Source organism: Vidua macroura, chromosome 2, assembly GCF_024509145.1.
Source record: "Vidua macroura isolate BioBank_ID:100142 chromosome 2, ASM2450914v1, whole genome shotgun sequence".
NCBI classification, from domain to species: Eukaryota; Metazoa; Chordata; class Aves; order Passeriformes; family Viduidae; genus Vidua; species Vidua macroura.
The window spans coordinates 112011166-112033192 of NC_071572.1; the positions used below are offsets into that span (position 1 = coordinate 112011166).

The 22027-nt window shown below is 40.4% G+C and overlaps 1 protein-coding gene across 1 annotated transcript; it reads right to left on the minus strand.

Annotated features, from left to right (window-relative positions):
- Positions 1–777: 777 nt before the first annotated feature.
- On the minus strand, positions 778–12966 carry LOC128804255 (cell surface glycoprotein CD200 receptor 1-B-like). The gene is made up of 7 exons (XM_053971876.1): positions 12894–12966; positions 6885–6966; positions 5835–6143; positions 4855–5103; positions 3719–3838; positions 2892–2938; positions 778–1646 (listed from the first exon to the last, which is right to left on the minus strand). The coding sequence occupies exons 2-7, from the start codon at positions 6943–6945 to the stop codon at positions 1536–1538; spliced, it is 897 nt and encodes a 298-aa protein (XP_053827851.1). The 5' UTR covers positions 6946–6966; positions 12894–12966; the 3' UTR covers positions 778–1535.
- Positions 12967–22027: the final 9061 nt, after the last annotated feature.

The following is a 22027-nucleotide window of genomic DNA, read 5'->3' on the forward strand; positions in this document are numbered from 1 at the left end:
CAGGAACCCAGGTTTAGACCTGACTGGCCAGATCCTTAAGCAACAAGAGATCTTTCCCTCTATTTCAGAAGCTTCAAATCACAAATGGCCCCTTGACTGCACCGTGGACTAAGGCACTGCTGCGGATTTCACTAGAGCTGCAAAACACTTTTCCTATCTAGCATCATTTCAAACCTATTTGCACTACTTCCAAGCTGTCACTTATTTCTCCTAGAGGTTTTACATATGAAAAGTGCCTCTCCTTCCCCACAGAAGGCATAATGGTGCTGCACGCCAGAGTGAGAGCAACCCATCCCTGACATTCAACACCACAGGAAAGGCTTCGCTTGTCCACCAAGCCTGGAAACCAGCTTGGCCTCTGTAGGCCCTTTTCCTTAAGTCATTCTTCATGCCTTTCTGACTAAAATGAAAGGCTGCAGTGATGTCAGCAGACATCCATGTCTATTTAGAAGTGATAAAATGCAATTAAAAGGCACTGGGAGATGCTTCTGCCTAAGAACACTTATGGAGCAGAGATGACCTTGCAGAAACAGTCAGGAAAAGGCTCTTCAAAACACACATTTCAGTTTAGTTACTGCTGCATTAGTGTTTGGAAGCTCTGACAGACCTGACCAATGAACACTGAAATTAACAACCAGTCTGTGGAGAGTTTTTTTATCTTGGAGACTTGAAGATGAGAAGAAATAAATGGTGCGGTTAGGGTTGTCTTTTTTTCTTTTATTTTAAACAAGCACACCACCTGCACTTTATACAACTTAATACTTCTGTTCTCAGCTTTTCAGAAACTGTTCAACAAACATTTGCCCAAATAACCACAGAAATCTTTCAGGTAAATATTTGCATATTTGCACATTTACATTAAAGAGTGTCCAAAATTGTCCATTGCTGTTTCTTATTTCCATATCCAAGTATAATGTCAAATTGGTTTTATTTTCCATCAATTATCAATGCAAACAGATTAATTGAAAAAGAAATATGTTAAAAATTAAAAATAAACAAAGATATCAAATACTAGATCATCATATGTCATGTGCAACCAGAAACAAAACAAAACAACCAAAAAAAACCTAAAACTGCCTTATTTTTGCATTTCTGTTAGATGTATTGCTTTGACCTTCTGTGGTTTTGACCCCGTGTCATTTTCTGGTCTCCAACACAGAACTTTAAAGAGAATCCACTTGTCAAAATGGAAAGAAAAGTGCTATATTTTCACCAGCAGTCTTTTACTCTGGCACAGAAATATGTTTATTATTGTTTTGAGGAAGGGCGGCACATACATCAGAGTCCATTTTCAAACAAAAATAAGGTATTTCCCTAATTCAATCTTTAAAAGTTCCAACTTTCTCTAGAACTGTACTGATATTTAGAGAAAGAGAAAAAAACTTACTAAAATGGGCCTTTCTGCCCCACCATCATCAGGTCAGGAAGGACAAAGGTTTTTGTCTTTTGGGTAAGGTCTGAGGCTTAAGAGTTAAGTACCAGTTTGAGTAGCTGAGTATCATTAGTAGCTGAGCTGGCTACTTGTGCCTACACTCTTATGAGCATACATAAACAGATCTGGGGTTGTAATTCACATAGATGTTCTCTGGAAAGTCAGGAGGCTTGACTGCTGCTCTTCTCACACATGGGAACTTCCAGGCTCTAATCTGCAACAGGAAGAAAAATATGCACCATTGTATTACATTGTAGAATTTTGTGGGATTGTCATTCCTACAGATCCCAAAATAAAAACAAAGAGTAGAAGAGATCTGGTAGGTAACATTACTGTTGAAAAAGAAATGTGATTTCTCTGAGCTCTCTGTGCAAAAGGGTAGAGCACAGAGGGTGAAACATGAACTGGCAGACAGATGCAAGAACAGCCTTCACAAAGCCTCAACAGGACAGCCTTTGAAACTGTTTTCTTAATATTGTCTTTTCAAAAGCAAATTTCGAAATGGTGTTATCTACAGCAAAATAGATGAAAATGAACAATGCTAGCTTCTCTGAAAACAAAGTACCAAAACAAAACAAAAACAAAACAGACAGACCATAAACAATCCAATTTAGGCACCTAAAATCACTGGAATTCTTTGATCTCTGCAGCTCCCCCTCTCATCAATGAAATTGTCCTGAATGTCCCACAAGAGCACACCAGGAAATGAATCATTCTAACTTCAGAGCACTCTGACTGGTTTGCAACAAACAAGGCACACGGACATTAATTAAATCATGAGCAGAAAACAAAATAGGAAATAATTGGTCTTTCCATGTGTATTAAGTAAGGCAGAAGCCCCGAGGAAAAGCAGCACATTTTCATTTTGTTAAATATATATCACAAAACACAGGAATTAGAGAGTGAGTAAAAGTTGTGGTGGCAGATTTATCCCTGGTGTTTCCTGGCTTACAAGTATATGAACTGCCACATAAAAATAAAAGTTTCATAGCTGTGTTTGTCTCCAATACAGCGAAACAAAATGGGCCTTTTTCCCTCATTGTAAAAGGCGTGTCTGATCCCATCCAATCTTAAATCAGGCAGGCTTCTGCCATTAAGAATACACATTCTTAAATAAAACATCTGAGTAAAGTCTTCTCTGTGAAGCAGAAATATGAAAATATTAAGTTTTGGGAGAGTTAAAATTCAGCATGGTAAATGTGACTTATAGACAGGAAATGCACCACACCACTCTCTACCCAGTGCTTAAACAATTGCTCAAATACTCTGATTATACATGAAGATAGGGCCATCCAAACAACAGACATTCTCACAGATGATGTGTTCCTCATTCCCCTCCAAGTGCTCACAGAGGTACATGGGAGGTTTGTCAGAGCTGACACAGTGCAAAGAAATCACAAGTTTTAGTGAAGAATACACCAAAACCTGCAAAGCACAGACACACACAAAGCCCACTTACTGTAAAGTGTTCTGCTGGGCCCTGTGCTCCTTTACGTAACCAGCAAGCTGAAAGTAGGATGTCAGGAAGGTAGAATGGTTTGATGGTGCAGGGTACACAGCTGTTATAGCTGGGGTTCTCCTCCAGCTGCCCCCAGCTCTTGAAAGATTTTCTTCAGAACAGTTCCCCTCATATCTCTTATTTTTTTACATCCTGCTCTTTAACATGCTCTTGTTTTATTTTTCCCTTCATTGAAACTTCTGGTCATGCTGGGTGCCCTGGTTTCTACTGGAGTAGAGTTCATTTTCTTCTAAGTAGCTGTGTTTTGCATTTAGTATGAGAAATTAAACAAATTAGCTATCTAATATGCCCAATGCACAATTATCTGAAAGATATAAAACTATCTTGTACATTGGCCTATTCTTACACTTGCTCAAAGGAAAACTTATCACTGCTCATGGAAAGAGATAATTTGTGTTTAGTCATTAGTTTATAAACTGTCATTCTTAAGTATAGAATTTCATGCCAGTAAATGCAGAACAAACAAAATAATTCTAAAAACTCAGAGCCTTCCCTATTCTCAGAAAGAATCCTTTTCAACCTGAATGAATCTCTGACATGTCTGTAACACATTAATACCACAATACCTATGGCTCTTTCAAAACTCCAGACTTATTTTAAATTGCTACCCCTTATTTCATTATGACTTCTCCAAAAGGACCATGCATTTATGAACATTTTCCTCAACCCTTGCCTCCCACCTCAGTCTCAGCAATAAAGTGCGTGTCCTTGTACCTGCACATAGTCAGCAATGGGATTGTAATATATTTCAGATTCAAAGGACTCACCTCTGCGCCTGAAAATCAAGCATAAAGTCACACCAGTGACAGCAACGACACCTGCAGCTGCTCCTGTCAGGATGTAGAGGAGCCTAGGGGACGTTGTTCTGGTTTGAAGGACAGAGGTGTCTGAGCAATGAGAAAAGAGAGCAAGTTACAGAGCTAGGTGTCACTATCCGTGAATTTGTGACATAACTGCCTACCTTATCTAGAAGAAAAAGCTAATCCTCTGCTTCCAAACAAAGCAGAAAGATGAGATGTCTGGATGCCAACCAGCAATAAGAAGCTGCCTCACATCCCAGTCGTTTGTGTGTACAAACACATTTTCATTTTCAACTCATCTACCTTTACAGTCTCATTTTCTTCAAGTACTACTAGCCCCAAACAACTGAGTGGCCATCCCTGCAAAATGCTGTTATTAATGACTGATTTAGGCTGATTTTTGTTCTTCTTGCCTTTACTAGTAGAGATACTTTGGTGATACGAGCACTTCTTTACCTGTTCTTACAAATCCCACTGAGACTTCCAACAGGTCCAGCACAGCCAGAGAAGCTAAATTTTAGCCTTTACTGCCTTTGCAAGTCACAGACAGACAAGCTCCAAGTAAATTTCGTCCAGGCCATCACTACTGTGGAAAAGCTGGACAAAATGCTGTGGGGAAGGTGCTTTTAGATTCTTTCTTGTTTCTTGCTATCCTACTCTGATTTGAGTGGCAAGAAATTACTTTCTCTCAAGTCTCTTTTGCCTGTGACAGTAATTGGTGAATGATCTCTCCCTGTCTTCACCTTGACCCACAAGCTGGCCATTGTATTTTTCTCCCTGCCTTGTTGAAGAGGAGGGAGCAATAGAGCAGCTTGGAGGGCACCTGGCAGCCAGCCAAGGTAAACCCACTGAAAGCGGAATAAGGAATTCTTGTAAACAGAACAGGAATTGAAAGAAAAATACACCAAAGGCTTCTCTATACAGTTCCACAAAGCATTTGGTTTCAAAATTATTAATTTATCTCTCAACATGCACTAGGACTTCGCCTTATAACCACGCTAACCTAGTTCCAGGGCTCTGGCATTTAGTGGGAACAGCTGCACAGAACAGCAGAGAGGAGCCCAAGACATGATGAAAAGCAGTCACAAAATAACATTATTTACATTTCAGGTCCATGACCAGAGTCTGGTTCATGGCTGCATGGGTGACCAGGCAGGTGACAGAGGGAAATGAGCTGTTGGCCCAGCCAAAGTAGCTCACTCTGGTTACTGTCCCATTGGGGTGATGGAATTCTTCCTCAGAGCTGTGATTGCTTGCAGGGATCCAGGAGATGTCAGCAGCTGGCTTTCCTGCAGATGCCTGGCAGACAGCCACTCTGCTCTTGTCATGGGTCAGAGTCACCATAGGAGGGACTGCAGAAGAAATTTTAAAAAGGCATAACCATTATTTCTATTCATATTTTATATTTCTATTTCATTTTTTAGTATAAAATCACTAACTGAGAAACTGACAAACAGGTATTTTTTAAATTGTATGACGAATTTGTGAGATTTTAAAATAACTTGAAATATTAGCACATCTTAAAGGAAAAAAAAATACATCGAAAAGTCCAAGGTGGACACCTCAAAAACTAGCTGGCTGTATCTGAAGTACTGCTTCCTCCTTTTTGCCTAAAGGTGATGACAGATTAACAGGAGATGGGATGACAGAGAGGGGTGGATTCAATAAAGATTTTCAACTTGACTGATAAAAAGGCAGATTGCTGAAGTTTCAGGTACAATATTTAGGAGTTTGGATATGTAGAATCAAAAATCTGATAGCAGGGAAATAAAAGAGGAATTGGGCAAAACATTTATCAGAAAGGCACAATTCTAAAGGGAACAACAACAAAAAAAAACCCAAAACAAACGAATAAAAGAACCCAACCAAAAAAAAAATCAAGTTACTAAAATTAGTAATTGCAATCATAGAGTTAAAAATTAATTTCTTATAATTTTCAGTTAGATTGAGATGATTTAACTAATATAGCCAAAACACAAAGTTTTCCTTGTCTTTGTATTCATTATGCTTCTGAATATTGTTTTGTTCTTGCCTATGTAGTAAATAGACTAATTTAATTTTTATTTTAGTGATGCAGTCTTACCTATCACAGTCAGAGAAGAGAAAAAATGAAAATTCCCTTCACTGTTGGCAAATTCACAGGTGTAAATTCCCTCATCCTCAAGTTTCACAGGGTAAATACGAAGTGCAGGGTCATTGACAGGTGAATATTTCCATGTGATCCTCTCACTGCAGTTCAGCCTTCTTGTCTCATTGTGATCCCTTCTATAGGACAAGCAGTAGCAACCTCTGCAATTCCTCTTCCATGTCACCAGCAGCAAAGGCACCCTGGAGGTGCTGGGGCAACTCAGCACAGCTTCATGGCCAGCCTCTACACTCACCCTGTTGTGAGCTGCACAAGATGAAAAAATGACATTAAAAAGATGTTACAGTCATTGTAAAAACACAGGAAACTCTTGGCTTCAGCACCTTTAAAAATATACTTCCTGACTGTACTAGCAGCCTTGGGGCACAAATTGGTATTCAACTTCCAAATCCACCTTCCTGAAGTTTGGAAGTGTAGTGGAGATGGTGCCTTATTGCTGTGGACAGTGATGCTGCAAGTCCTCCACCTTTATTTTGGGTAACAAATTTCTATCACTTTAATATAGGCTTTGAAAAATTGATGGGGCAGGCAAAATTCACTCTTAAGGAAAAAAAAAAAAAATTTAAAATTTACTTTTAAAAATTTATTGTGTTCCTGAATTAGGTGCCTTGCTTCAAGTGCCAGTAAAACCCAGAATAGCTGTGGAACAAACACCTGTGGCACAGTTAAAACCAACATCACCTGGAGCAGAAGTTTAGTAAGAGACATATGTGGATCCCTTTTATTCCAGAAATCATAGCTCTCCTGCCTTTGTCCCAGCTGAACAGGTATGATGACCAGTTTTGGATTCCTATCAGATTTATCATTCTGTGCCACTCTGCAAGGCACTCAATTATTTTGCCAGCCGAGGTGACATTACTCTTTCCATTCCTACTAAACAATAGGTAAAACTTGCTCTGGTGTACTATGAAGTTTCAATGTCCTGGCAAGTTGGAAATGCAGAGTACCAAACAGTGCTACATGTAGTTTTGCATTTTACTCACTTACCTTCAACCAGATTGATTGGCAAGAAAAGGAGCACAGCCAGAACTGCCCATTTCTGAGCCATCTTCAGCAGAAGGAATCAGCCCTGCAGAAAATGAAGGCAAAGAAAATGGCATATAATCACAAAGGGTTGTGCTCATCCCTTCAAAGAGAACATGCAGTAAAACCCCTGTTTCCTTTGAAAGCAGGAGTTCTAAACAAGACCCCATGTCAAGTGCGACTCTTACAGTGAAGAAAGTAAAGCAAAAACAGGGTTGAAAAAAAATTTAAAAGAAAATAAAGACCAAAAAAAAAAAAAAAAAACCCAAACTAGCTACTGTTTACAAACAGTTTTTTTAAATCCTGGATCTCTGGTACCACTCAGGATCTAGACTTCATCAACTATTTGGCAAAGAAATTATTCCTAGCCTTTGCATGCCTTTAATTTCTTTAAAAGTAACTTCCCTTTTGGAGCAGAACAAAAAAGGGCAGCCCTCCTATTGCAAAACCATGTAAGTTTGTTTCTTGCTTTCATAGGCAGAGTGAACTAAAGGGACATCTAGTAACTCCTGCTATTCTACAACTATCTAAACCCTTTAACAAACCATGTCTTATAACTGCTGCCATTTCTATCTCTTTAATAATTTACTTTCTGAATCAGCACCTACAGCTAGAGATGATTGGAAAATTGTGCTCCCATCCCATGGGAAATAATGACACAATGTTTTCATTCCCAAGTCAAAATCCAAGATGCAGCAGACAAGCAAACACCTCTGTGCAATGGCTGATTCAGAAATGTCATATTTGTAGTACCAGGACTTTCCTTGAGGCTTGTTTGGATCATGCACTGTTCACACCCTTATTCAAACACAGCCAAGTTTCCCAGCATGTGCTGGGAGGAGGGGAAAAGGCACCCAGGGTTCACTCTGCACCCAGAGACCTGAATCCTCACCTGGTACCAGCTGCCATTAAAGGAACGGCCTTCAATTATGCAGCATTAAAGATTTCATTTTAAATGTGAAACAAACCATGAGAGGCTGCCTGGTGTAGAGGAGAGAAGCCACAACACTGCCACAAGTGTGGCACAAGAAGAACAAACGCTGCCACAGGCACGAGCAGGAGATGCAAGAGACGGTGTTTTCCTTAACACAGGGCGATACAAGTGCATGTTCAAGTCACTGAATCACAATCAATGGTTTGGGTTGGCAGGGACATTAAAGATCTTCCAGTTCCAACCCACTGCCATGGGCACTTCCACCAGACCAGGCTGCTCAGAGCCCCATCCAACCTGACCCTGAACACTTCCAGGGATGGGCCATCCACATCTTTTCTGGAACAGGGCAACCTGTTTTCCTTGTATTCCTCAAGGAATTGTTTTGCTCACAACTCTAACAAAGAATTGTGATGCATCTGGATGAAAAGCTTTCATTACCACCTAGCAAAAATGCCAATACAACCAGTTTGATCTACATTCTGCTACTAGTGTGTAACAAGCAAGGTAATTCTTACATTAAAAACACCTCAAATTTCATTTTAATTCACATAAATTTTTTGCCATAAAGGAAATATTTTGGTTTGTTTCATTTTATTCAGTGCTGTCAGAAGTTTTGGGATTTTTTTTTCTTTGCAATTTGGATATATTATACATGCAAAAGTTGCTTTCAATCAAAAAAAGTCTGAAACTTTAAAAGCTGATTTTTTTTAACCAAAAAAATTTAAAAGATACATTTTGACCAGACTTATGTACTGAACTTGACCCAATTTGCAAAGATTTTCTCAGTCCTTTCAAAAGGAAAGTAAAAGAAAATACAACAAACCTTCCACAATTTCTTTCAGCAAATTCAGTATTCACCAATTTTGATGGATCCATAAATATTCATAACAGAATATTGTCATATTGGAACTTGTCCCAGAGAAGTATCTTTTTTTTTAAATGCATACAAATCTCATATATGCCGTTTACTTGCTCAAAAGAACACGCATTAATAATTAAAAATGGGACCTTACAGAAAGAAGAGAATATATGACTCTCTTTAAATATTCATGTGTGAAACGCAGAATTTAATCTGCAATTTTTAAAATTCTCAACCCTTGAACAGTTGTGCCTCTGAGCGAGAAGGAGCTCTCAAAGTCCAAAAAGGAACAACCAAGCAGAGATGAATCAAACCCATTTAAAAGTAGCAAATGAATACTTGGTAGCTCGCCTTGTGTTATTGCCTTTGATGGAATTAAAATGCCTCAATAGCTGCATTAAAATAAATTAAATTTTTTACTCAGCCTCGGTGGCGGTGGCTGGCACAAGACCGTGCGATACATGCGCTGCTCTTCCCACTCGGATTCATCCCAAGGAGAGCTGAGGCTGGGGGAGATCCACTCACTTTACAGGCTCAAGAGGAGCCCTCCTCACCCTGGAGCCTGGGAGGGGAGCGGCAGCAGCTCCAGCGTGCTCTGGGTGTCCCAATTCTCCTTCTGGGGTGAGCAGGGAGACTTCAGCTCTCGCAGCCGCTCCCACGGGGATCCCAGTCCTGAGGGCTGATTCCGAGGCAGCTCCTGCACACCAGGGAACTGCAGGGATGTAGCTGGAGCTCCCCTCCCTCTCTGTCCCCACCAAGGGCCCAGATATAACTGCAAAGTGGGAACTATCTCAATTTAGGAGATTCCATCCCTGCGTTCAGGTGTATGGTTCATTAGTTTATTTTTGTTGATGCTTCTGAGACTTTAACATGCAGCTGATTTTTCTTATAGGCAGATAAAGCCTCCACCCCCCTCCCCCCTTGAAAGAGATGCCCTGAAGAGGATGTGGCAGAGTTAAATTGAGAGAAACAAACTGCTTTGTGACATGACAAACAAGTCACAACCTTAGCTGTCTGTTGTTACACATCACACACCCGCCACAAGCCTTGAGCTATGCAAAGCCCCAACTTAAAATCAGGCAAATGCATGCAATGTCCAACATGATTTAAATATTTGCTAACACAACCTGAAAAAGGAAAAGGTCAGGTATCCATCAGTGCATCAGTTGTCACCACAAATTTTTAAAGGATAACCAGTATGTAACAGAGCCATTCCCATGTTTAACTCGGCAAAATATGGTTCTGTTTTAAAGTGAAAGCACATTTTAAAGAGTACAAAAGGCCCTGCCTTAGCAGGGTCTCTGTTCTGTATAAGATGTGTGTCTTTGGGAAAGGAGGGGTTGGAAGGGATGGCAAGAAGAGGAAGCAGTGGCACACATCAGTATCAACTCTCTTGCTTCCTCTTATAAGGATAAGGATTTGCTCTGCAAATCAAGGCTAGGTTGTTTAAAATCCAAGGCCACAGTTTTGGCAGTCAGAGCAGCAGCAGCGTCTTCTATGCAGTATTTGATGTTTCTACCTCATCACCAAGACCACACAGCACTCAACTCAAAAGCCTGCAGTTTTTCTGAAGTGAGAGATGCTGGTTATGCTGTATTTTCAACATCCCCAGGTCAGGCTCTTCTGCTCCCGTTTCTTCCTACCAGTGGTCCTCTGCTGGGAATTCCTCAAGTCCCTCCACTGAAAATAAAGCAACAAAATACAGCAAGACTTTGAATGCCCTCTGTGGAAGACAAAACATATCAAAAGGGGCAGCAGGTAGATATTCCCAAAGCTGAAACTGGAAAGCTCTGGGGGGAGAGGAGAGGCTGTGTTCTTTCTCTGTTCTTAGGCATCTTCCTGAGCCATCTGCAGCTGGCCCCTGACAATGCTGCTGGGTAATGGATCTCTGCTTCAACTTTAGAGCCTCTTTATTCTCTTAAAGATACCCTGGCCCTGAAAACTGATCTCTGAATTCCTCTACTAGCACAGCAGAAGACTGTTAGCTCTGTCAGGGACTCATGGATCAGAACCCCGTTAGTGCATTTTCTTCTCAGACTCCCTGTTTGTCTCACAGTTGCTGGCATCAGCTGAAGCCACAGATGATTTGAACTTTGGTCCATCCAGTTTGTGAGCTATTTTAATTCAGTTCCAAACTACAATGCTTTCTCTGAAAAATGGGAAATAGAGGGTGGATGAGAGAGAATTTCTGAAAGAGAGAATTATCCTAATAGAATGAGCTCTCAAAACAATCACAAGCAAGTTACACAAAACAACTGTAAAATTACAGTGTTTGGGTAAATATATACCTAAAGGCAAATAGTTTTGAAATTTCCTCCACAGCAAGACAGAGATTTGTGCCACCTATTGAATTCATCGAGATACCAGTATTTAGAGTAATACCAACATTACAAAGTGTGGATTTTTCCCCTGGGGAAAAAAGTTTGTCATACATAGTAGCTGTAATTCCAGAAAGCAGTTGGGCATCTCCCCTCTTCTCAGATATATTTACCTTTTTATCACTAGCTCATCTGGAAAATAGTTTAGTCCCATGAAGTTATTGCACAAGCCAAGGCATATTCTTTACACCTGTAGCTGCCTTGCAGCCAGTCCCTCAGGGAGTAATCCAGTGTTGGGAAGGGGCAGTAGGAGCCAAGAAAGAATGAGAACACATCACCCCTGGTAGCTCATTCTCTTCCTTCCAGAAAGGGAGAAGACATGTGCTTTACATCTTCCATTTATCCAGAAAAAAACCCAGTTCTTGTACCTAACACCTTGACTTTCCCAGGTATAAACCATCTGTGGCTCTCACCAATGTCAGCAAAGAGAAGGGGAAAGCCCTGCTGATAATGAAGCCTGTAAAACATGAGACTTCCATGTTAAAATATCCAGAGGCAATTATATCACAATTTGCAGAGATCAAGGAAATGTATTGCTTTTTTAACTGTAGGTCATTAACCTTAGGAGCTTCTTGCTCTATCCCAATACTGCAGCAGACAAATGTACCTACCACATATATGTTCATGATCTTAACTGCTTTAACTCCTGCCCCTTGTGGGCCTACTGCTCTTTGCTGCTGATTTCCCAGAAAAAAAAAAAAAAACACCTGGGAATTAGCAACCCACAAGTGTAATTACTGCTTTCAGGGCTGTGGCTAACCAGAGGAAAAGTCTTCCATACAAGTATTCAGAGATGAACAGAGAGGAGATGGTTTATAGCTTGATGTTTAACTCCTTTAGTAAGCATCAGGACATATCTCAGGCTCCCCAGATGAAGGTTTCCTCCCCATCTTTCAGTCACAGGTACTGGCCTCCCACTCCACAGCCAAACACGATGGAATTGCACCACACATCCCAAACTGCACATAAAGAAGCTACAAACCTCAAGTAATTCCTGCTTTAAAAAGAACAGAAATAGCAGAAGACCTGGTGTATAGCAGAAATAAAACCCCAGGTAGTCCTTCCTCACCTGTCAGCCAGTCCAATCTGTAGCATCACTAACTGTGGTTTAGGCAGTGTTAAGCAGGGAGTTACCCAACCTCTCACCTTCGGTTCTTCACTGCTCCTTCTCCTTCACACTTCAGGGAACATAATTTTCTCTGAAATCTACCACTTCCCCATTCCATGGACAGCTGTGAAGATCCTGCAAGAAGCCCTAGGAACCCCCATCAGCTGGGGGACAGCTTCTCCAGCCTCAAGGAGCTGCATCCTCCACCCTCATTGGAATCATTGCATAGATATGTATTTTATATATTTAAGGAAGGAAAAAAATGTCCCCTGTGTTTATAGAGCATCTAGATCAACACAAATACGAAATACATACTGCTATTGTATGGCAAAGGAGGAATAGTTTTCTTTCATTTCCCTTTCTGTGTGTTTGTTTTTTTTTTTTAAACAAGTGGAATAAATTGGTTGTATAACAAAATGTACCTAAAATAGAAACCCACATCTATATTGGAAAAAACTACACATCCCACCTCTCAAATACCAAGTAAAGTCATGACACCAGGGTCAGGATGCCATGTATCACTGCCTACACTCTTTTGGTGCAGCGTAATACACCAAAGGGGATGCTTGTCCTTTTTCCTTCCTCACCACATAGGTTTCTTTGCTGTCATAGACTCCCTTTCTCATGAGCCAGTTAGCTCTGTGTCAGTGGTGTAGAAAAACTTTCCCTGATGGTTTCCAGTAAAACTTCTCACCTCATTTCTTTTCTGGTTACCAGCACTTCTAGCAGATTTTAAGCTCCGTTTGAGGCAGGATGATGCAGGAGAGTGGAGCAGCTGGGAGGAGTCCTACAATATATCCTTATTCAGGTTTTTGCTAAGCAAACTTCCCCCATATTTTGTAGTCCAGTGGTCTGCAGGTGAAAAGGACAGTATAAATTCAGGTAATCTCCCACAGATGTTAATGCTGTCACAGGACTGTGGGTATTGCTGATAAAAGATCTTCATTTTCTCATCTTCCCAGAGTGGCTTAAAGTACAGCCCAGAGGGGAAGCTCCTGAGGACAGGGTGGCAGAGCTTCTCCAGGCTGGGAGAACATGCACATCATTGTCTCCTGATTCAATGCCCAAAGGCGCTGCGTGAAAAGTCAAGGCACGGCACTATGACACAAATCAGAGAATGGGAAGTAAGATGCAAAAAAACAAACATATAAAAAAATCAGCTAGCACACAGAATGCAGAAGTGTCAGACAGAGACTCAGGAAGCCTCTAGCTCTCCGCCTCAAGGACTTGGCTGAATGCATTCATGCCACAGACCACAGCCTTTTTGTCACCCCTGCCCTCAGGCCTGTATAGGTTATGTACATACATGGGCTACAGCCGTAGCTAAGGGCTCACTTAAAATATATGAAAAAACATGTCTTAATCTGCTAAAAGTGTCTGTGCTGTGGCCATGTCTATGTGTATTGCTATATACATGAATATTTTTTTAAAATTATTATCTAGATGTACAACTTTATGCACACACTTGGAGCTGCTGCAGTCACAGCCCTGTGATACAGCAGGAAAAGTTAATTGGCTTTTTTGCAATGTCTCCTCCACTAGAAACCTGAGTTTTGCACATTGCTTCCATATGGTTTGTTGTCAGAGCTAGTTTATGGCTTTTGTAATGAAAGTGTCTCTGGAAAAAAATATTTTAAAATGCATCCAAAGGGATAAACTGGAGGCAACTTTGAAACATACAGGCTTCCAACAAACCTCTTTGAACAGGATGATCTTCCCCAAAGAAGGTAATTCCTCATGTAAATAAAGAAGACCTGTGGACAGCTGATGGCATTTTACATGGGGGGTACCTGCAGCTGAACAATGAAGGAAACAACCTCACTCAAAGTCCAGGTTCAGCGAGTCCAGCACCTCTACTCCATCAGGGTTATGTACATGTGCTGCAAAACTCCTCCAAAGTAGTTTTAATGCAGTTAACAAGGGCATAAGGAATATATGGGGTGAGGGATCCTGGTTGAATGCATACCTGGACAGTTAGCTTGAAAATCTATTTTCACTGAAAACAACATTTGATCTGGAAGCTTTGGACTAACAGTCTCTATTTCTTTATAGGCTATAGAAACATGTATTGCACAAAGTACTCAAAGTTGTCTTTTGCTTGTTTACACAGGGCAGTTCTGAGATGGATAAAGAACTGTCATTCTTTCCTGTGAAACAGGGAGATGGCATTGCCCTGGCATGGGACAAGAAACTGGCACTATAGATTTCTGAGCAGGTCCTGAAAGAAAACCCAGCTCTGGCTCTACCGTTGTCAACGACAAAGAGAGGTCATACTGACTTGTGCAAAAGATTTTTATTTGGGAAAATTAGTGTTTTCTTACTACTGAAGGACACTCACAGAACACCTTCCCCACGCTCCTTGTGCCACACAATGATTTTAAAATGCTTGTTAAGCCTTGGCCTTGAGCTGCATCTGGGCTGAGCTTCTCCTGAGCTTATCAGAAACTCTGTTCCTAGGAGCTAGTGCTGTCTAGCAAGCTTTTGGTTTTTAACAAGCAGCTTTGGAATCTTATTTTTCTTGCCCAAATAACAACCTGAGTTTAGGCCTAAGCTGTTGGCCAAGTCCAGGCCCAAGTTTGACAATGTAGACCTCTCTGAACTTTGGGAGGGCCTTCCTTATTCCTTTCTATATTATTTTTCCCTTTTTCCTTGCCTAGCATCAGTGTAGATCATTTGTGGGTGATTTTAGTTTCAGATTGATTGATTTTACATTTCAGCATTACTTTTCTCTGTGCTTTAACCATCTAGTAAGCAATAGAGTGAGCCTTGCCAATGCATTTTCTCACACTTTCACTTTAATATTAAACCTGCTTTTGCCAACTCCTTTGATTCTTTGAGCCACCTAAAATACTCATTTTTTACAAAAAAATTAGTATTTTCCTGTTACTCAAGGCTACACACATCACAGAATTCCTAGTCTTGTTTATGTGTCTTCCATAACAGAACGTGCCTCTATAACAACTGGTGTTCCCAATAGACAGAATGCACAGGTATTTGGAGCTGGGATTTCAGTAGGTGTGCTCATGTCTCCAGTTACCATGGATATACACTGATGCTCCCTCCCTCAATGTAAAACGTCTCTCTGGTGTCTTATTACTCACAGGCCTTCTGCAAGCACCTTGTTTTTATGACCCTTCATCTCAAGGACTCATATTCACAGTTCTTGCAAAGCACGATATTTGGAAGCAGCTGCTATGCTTATACACAGCATAAAATACTGAATGCCAAGGAGTTAAAAATCCCCCTGAGCTCAAGAGAGCTGCCTCTTTACAATTCCTACTTCATCATCTAGTGCCTTGCAAAAACAAACACAAAAAAATTCTCCTTAGTCTCTCCACAGCTATTCCTCGTAGTTGCCAGGAGGTGGAAACATAGACACACCAAGCTAGGGAGAAGCATGGGGTTGATGTGCAGCTGTACAGCGTGCTGCCTGCTGAAGAATGGTGCTAAAAATATCTGCAGTCCAAACTGGCTCACAGGAGCCCAAAACATAGCATCATACAATGCTCCCTGAGCCCCTCCACATCCCCTTCCCCCACCTAGCAGGACATCTCTACTGCTTGCTATGGGTGCCCTTCAGGCAGCTGGTTCTGTCAGATGTGACTTACACGTTTATTTCAACAGGAATCCAAAAATCAGGCTGCCTTGTGATTGAAAGGCTCCCACAGCAGCAGCCATTGCAGCCCTTCAGAATTGATAAACAATCAGATCTCTTGCAAAGTGACAAGGAGATAAATTTTCACTTGGTCTATGTGTCTGCTTTGACACTCAAAAACATTACACACATGTCCAAGTATGACATCAGCAGTGCTCATCAGACAAGCCTCAGTCACCACAGAAACAGCTACAGGTGTAACCACCTTCCCCTTGTCATTTGGTACCACATTTTAAGGCCTGAGAGAGAAGTCCTTTCACAAAAGGCAAATGTACAATCACAAAAGGGGAGAAGGACACTGCAGTGTTAAAAGGCTGCAGACAAAACAAGCTTTCAAAATATCACAGAGTTGGGTAAAACATCACATCTTATTTTGGTTTCTGCTTGTACAAGAGTGAGTTTGGCACTAACTTCATTTCTGCTTCCTGTGCATTCCCCACCTTGAGCTCATCCCACTGAGAGTGCTCTCGGCTTTCTCGGAGCAAGCTGAAGGGCACCAAGGATGGACTAGAAATGAGCCAGAAGATATTTCAGAGGAGAGAACAATACAGGAAATCCTTCTTTGCACAGAGAGTGGTAGAAGAAAGGAAAAAACCTCCCTGCATGGGAAGCAGGTCCCAGAAAGTGCAGCTGGAAAAAAAATAAATGGAGAAGGGGTGTCAATAAATACATAGACAATTCCAGAAATCCGCCCAAGAGACATGTGATTTTATAAAATCAATCATACCCCTTATTTTCAGGCAAAAAAAATATTAAAATATATGTATATATCTTCTTACCTTTGACTTAGACAATTATCCAGGATATCATGACCACAGCCTACATCTTTTCCAGCCCAGAATCCACTCTCACAGTTTTGTTCCATTCCAGGTAAACCTCTGTACTCTCTGTGGAATTGGCAATACCACACCTGTTATTACAATGACAAACATGCAAATAAAAGTCTGCAGAACTGTATCTTTCCTTACCTAAAAGCTGGTGTCAAAAAGGTGACTGAAGGCATAATTCTCATTTTATTTTTAGCCAAAATATTTTGGAGAAAACTTTAAGAAGGAGAAAGAAAGGTGAATATAAATCCCTATGTTTTAACAAAGCTGGGGAACAGCTTGGAAGGAGTGTGAGCTGGTTTCTCAGCCCAACACACATCAACCCAAAAATCAACAGAATCAACCCAAAAAGCTCTGGGAGCTCACCACCTTGGCTACTTAGGCCAAATAGATATTTCCTTTTGCTGGGGGTATGGAGCTGAAGTCACTGGGCACAAGTAAAGGACAGCACACCATGTAACCAGTTAAGTCACTTAGGGAAATGATTGCACAGGGGCACTGCCACTGTGTGTTTCAGCCTCCCCAGCCTTTCTGCACAATATTTTTTTTTCTCTTCTAACCAATGAAGCAGGAAAATTAAAAAGGCACCTCAAAAAGAACAAGTGACTCCCAGCAGCGGCTGCCATACCTCAAGTCCCACTCTTCCTAAGCACCAATCCCCCTCAAGTTCTACTTGCACAAAAAATGAATTCCAGAGGTGATAAGGCCAGGCTGTTTGCACATACAAAGCTCTCAATTTAAGAAAATTCATAGATCTCCATTTTAGATAAAATAACTTTGCTGCCTGTGAATGCAGCTGTGGCTGTGAACCCAGAAGAGATGCTTGGTGAGCTGGGGTAGACCCGCATCTAACCCGAGACTAACACACATTTTCCCGCCCTGCTTTTTTCACCCAAATTCTTTCAGCTCTGGTAACGGTGCTCAGAGCAGAAATCCCATGGGAAGCTATTTCCATCAGCTCAGAGAAATGCACAGCCAATCTAAAACAAATCCCTGACATTTTTCACGTGTCAGCCTTGCATTTAGCATGCACAGATGAAGAGACAGAGGAGTATGAAACTTATTGCACATGTCACAGTGTGGCAGCAATCAATTTGAGTTTCACACCCTAGGAGGAGAGGATACGTCTTCAGGAACATGGCTTTTATCATGCAGAAATTTCTGCTGAGGCACCACCGTGTCACCTCCCAACTCCCTCTACAAGCAAGTCCCTGGACACACAGAGCTTATCTGTTACACTCACCATATTGAAGTGGCCCACAGCAGTCAGGAAAATACTCTTTATTTTGGCTCTGCACTAATAGTCACTGTCTGACTGCTTGACTTCCTATATTCTCAGAAGTTTTCAGTGAGGACGTGACTTTTGCCATGGGTTCTGAGTTTTGTGAGAGGTGCAAGCTTTCCACCTCCTTTCCAAACCCAGTCTTGTCCTTATTGGCTCTTTTTTACCAGTGAGCCTCGATTTGTGATTTGTGATTCTGTTGGTGCCTGATGAGGCAGCTCCAATCTAGGTTCTTTCCTTCTTCCAGGTATTTTGTGGCAGATGCATAAATGATTTCCAGCATGCTGTGATCTGTGGTGGGAGAGTGTAGACATCAACTGAGTTGACCTTTGTTCCCAGCCAATCCCCCTTCCTCCCCATTCTTCTCCACTTGTTTTATGCACTGTAAAAGGAGGGGTACCCTGAACCCAGGGTAACAGGCAACACAATGAAAACTGTACTTTTTCCTTGACATGAGAGGACATGAAATCTATTTCACAACACAGATCTGCAGCAAAGGCCTTATGCCAACAGAGTAGTCTCTATAAGCTTTGCTGTTTTCATAAAAATGGAAAATGAGGAAAGCATCCTCTCTTCAAAAAATAAGCAAGTGAAAGCATCAGGGGAGAGGGATATTTGGGAGGGCTCTTTGTTCTTATTTCTTCAATTGGAAAGTTTTTTCCTTTTATCAAATGTTGAGCTGTTCCATTGAAAAATAACCTAAAAATACTGATTGGCTCAAAATAGTTCTCTTTTGGGATTGGGTTTCACCTCCCAGCTCTCTGGGCAAAATTGAGCATAGAGAAAACAAAAGACTGAAATACATCATGCCTCAAAAGAAGCTTATTGCAATAGATGTTTTTTCTTTCCCAGAATCCAGGCAGCACCTCCTGGCCACACCAAGTAACTCCTAAACTGGACTGAAAAAAAGCCAAAAGACAGCAAAATTCCTTTGTTATTATTTCTCCTCCTCAAGAGAGCACCTGTATCAAATTACCTGGTTAGCACAGGTAAGAATCTGACTCCCACCAATATGAATATATAAAACAACATGCAACTGGCATCTCTTTTTCAAGGATGAAAAAAAAAATCCTTATTGCTGTAATTTAAATAAATTCTTATTCTTTAAACAAATACTGTACTTTAAGCAGGAAAATTCTGATGTGAGTATCTCGAAAAAAATAGACAAATTCAGAAAGAAAAAAAAGAGTAATGCTTACCACAACATCCTCCTGTTTCAGACTAGTATTAAGAGGCAGGAGAGCTTCCTTCTTTACTTCAAAATATAGATTTCTTTTTTCCCTAGAAAAACAAAGCTGTCTTTTAAAAACATCTTTAAGTGCCAGACCAGCAAGTGGAACTTGGTACACCATTGGAAAGGAGAAAACAAGAGTGGTTTATTTGGCCTCCATTTTCCAGATGGGTACATGGCTTGAGAGGTTCAGTGATTCAATAAGAAACTAAAAATCAAAAGAAAGTGTTTGTTTGCTTTGGGATTGATTTTTTTCGCCTTCTCACCTTAGCCATGGAAGGATTTCTGATTGTTCCACATTGCCTGGTCCTTTTAAGCTGTGTGCTTATGTCCTGTGTGCTTGTGAGAGTTAAATGAGTTATTTTGGGTATGCCCTGATCTTGTTGGCAGGGGAGGACAGCAAATGGGATTAAAAATTACAAACATTTATCTGCACTTTTCTATACCGCATAGAAATTCCTGTGTAGGCTATACTTGCAAGAAGTTGAATGTCTGGTTGGTTTCTGTGTTATTTTAACTATTCTATGTATTTTTCACTTATCTTTCAGCTCTCTGTTGGTGTACTAAAAGGGTCCACATCGCACTCTCTGGTCAGCTACCCAGGACCAGGAGATTTTGTTGGCTTTTATTAACTAAGGCCAGCTTGGCTTAGACTTTCATGATGGCCTAATGATTTTCAGATTCTTAAGAGACGTTTCAATTTCAGACTGCAGGAAACAAGAACGAGTTCAGCTGCTCTTTTAACAGCTCCAGATGTGCACAGAGCCCGGTGGTTGATGGAAAGGGAACAGTGGGAGCTGCCAGCTCACAGCCTCTGCAAGTCATTGAAGCAACCAAAACCCTTACGGCTAACAAAAAGCAGTTCAGTGTCCCAGACCTGCTTACTGAACATGTAAACACTCTGGGCAGGCACACATTCGCTTCCAGAGCTGCTTCCAAACTTCCTTAAGGAGACATGAAAGGTTGAGACCTCAGACACAAGCAACAGCCATTCACAGAGCATGCACAACTCTGAGAGCAAAGCAAGGTGTTCTTTTCTTTTCTCCTTCCCCTCTCTGATATCTCATGCCAATCCCAAAGCAATTCCTTCTCCTGCAGAGCAAGCAGTGGACTTTGAAGTCCATTCAGCACTGGGTCTCAGTGCAGTGTAATCCCAGTTACTCAGCCTCCTCAGAGAAGCCTCTGGATTCACTTCAACAGCAAACAGCACTGGACAAGTCTCTGAGGTTGTTCCCTCAGAAACAGGGTAGTGAACAACCTTTTCATCTGAGAAAAGCCTTGGGAGGCTTGAAGCCAGCACTGTGAGCTGCACACACATCCTCAAGAGCATTGGAGCTGGGTAACACAGGAGGACAATGTGCTTAGGGCTTAAAAGAAGGGGAAAATCTCCTTTAAAAAAAGTAAATTTCAATTACCTAAATAAATAAATAAATAAATAGCAAAGTTTCATATAAATAAATAAAATAAATAAATAAATAAAAAATAGCAAAGTTTCTCTTGATGAGCAAATCTAAACATGTGCCCATTTGTTTTCAGGCAAGCAAGACCTCCTCAGACTGCCCAGATTTGGTAAATCCATCAGGTTCAATACAACTGTTAACAAATTTCATTGCAGGACTGTAAGGCAATCAGGACTAGGGAAAACATAGATTACAGGATCAGACAGTGTACTCTCCACTGCCCTCCTGTATATTACATATGTCCTGCTTTAGAAACCCATCTCCTCTTGAAAGAGGAGGAAAAAAATATATATGGTTTGAGTTCTTGTCTGTGTTTATATTAAATCAAAATATTAAACAGTGATAAAATTTAGCTATTGAAATCCTGATATTTTTATCCTATTTTGTTTTAAAAAAAAAAAAGCATCATCATGGGAAAAATACATATCCAAACAATTCAGTGATGACAAAAGGCACATTCTTACCCTACTGCTTTACCTCAGTTTCAGACTTAGTTCTCTGGGTTTGCTTTTCTAGAGTACCACTTCATTATTACATATCTTATATATTGGGTTCTAGAAATGACAAATGGGCTGTCAATTTTACTTTCTTATATCAAGTTAGAAAAATAAAATTTAAAAATTGAATAATTAACATCAAAACCCAAGAGTTCCATATTGAATTAAAACAGGATACCAATTAGTGAAAAGATGCACCTCTTTTTTTTAATCAATATAACAAAATTAATTTTGTCAATCAAATAACAAGTATGCAAACCTTGAGAAATCAAGGCTGCACTGTTAGCTAAATGAATTAAATATAGAATTTCACAGAATTACAGTGGAACAGGGTAACACAGTCAAGTGATCAAGCCCTCAAACTAAAACAACAGATTACTGCCACTCACTAAAGGAACCCTAGGAGAGTTTAAGACAATGACAACATCTTTCATTTTTACCTTACTTAATATAAATGCACTTTGAGTGTGCACTAGGTTCTTTTTTCCTTTCATTACAGGAGGGTTCATCCTCTATCATTCTCTTTTTCAAAAGAACACAGTGAGCTTTAAAAAAAATGTCTAATAGTTAAGTCATGCAACAGCTTAAAATGCAACCATTATTACAAGAAAATCTGACAGAGTGAGAAGTTGTGGTTTAAGTTTAGGAAATCATTAAAGAATTCTGCTGGGAATCTCTCATGTGCTCAGAAAAATGAAAACCAAGAGATAACAGTGTAACTGCCCCCTGCAAGGCAAAAAAACCCAAAGAAAACCAAACAACAAAAAAAATAACATAAAATAGCATCATAAAAATAACATAAAACAAAATAAAATAAAATTAAACAAAACAAAATAAAATAAAATAAAATAAAAATCATAAGAGCAGAATAAATTA

Coding starts and splice junctions, on each gene's coding strand:
- LOC128804255 (XM_053971876.1), bottom strand. CDS start 6,945: ATGGCTCAGAAATGGGCAGTTCTGGCTGTGCTCCTTTTCTTGCCAATC. Junction 5,104..5,834: donor CTCTTCTCTGACTGTGATAG/GTAAGACTGCAT, acceptor TTTCTTCTGCAG/TCCCTCCTATGGTGACTCTG. Junction 3,839..4,854: donor TCTGGTCATGGACCTGAAAT/GTAAATAATGTT, acceptor CTCATTGCTCAG/ACACCTCTGTCCTTCAAACC.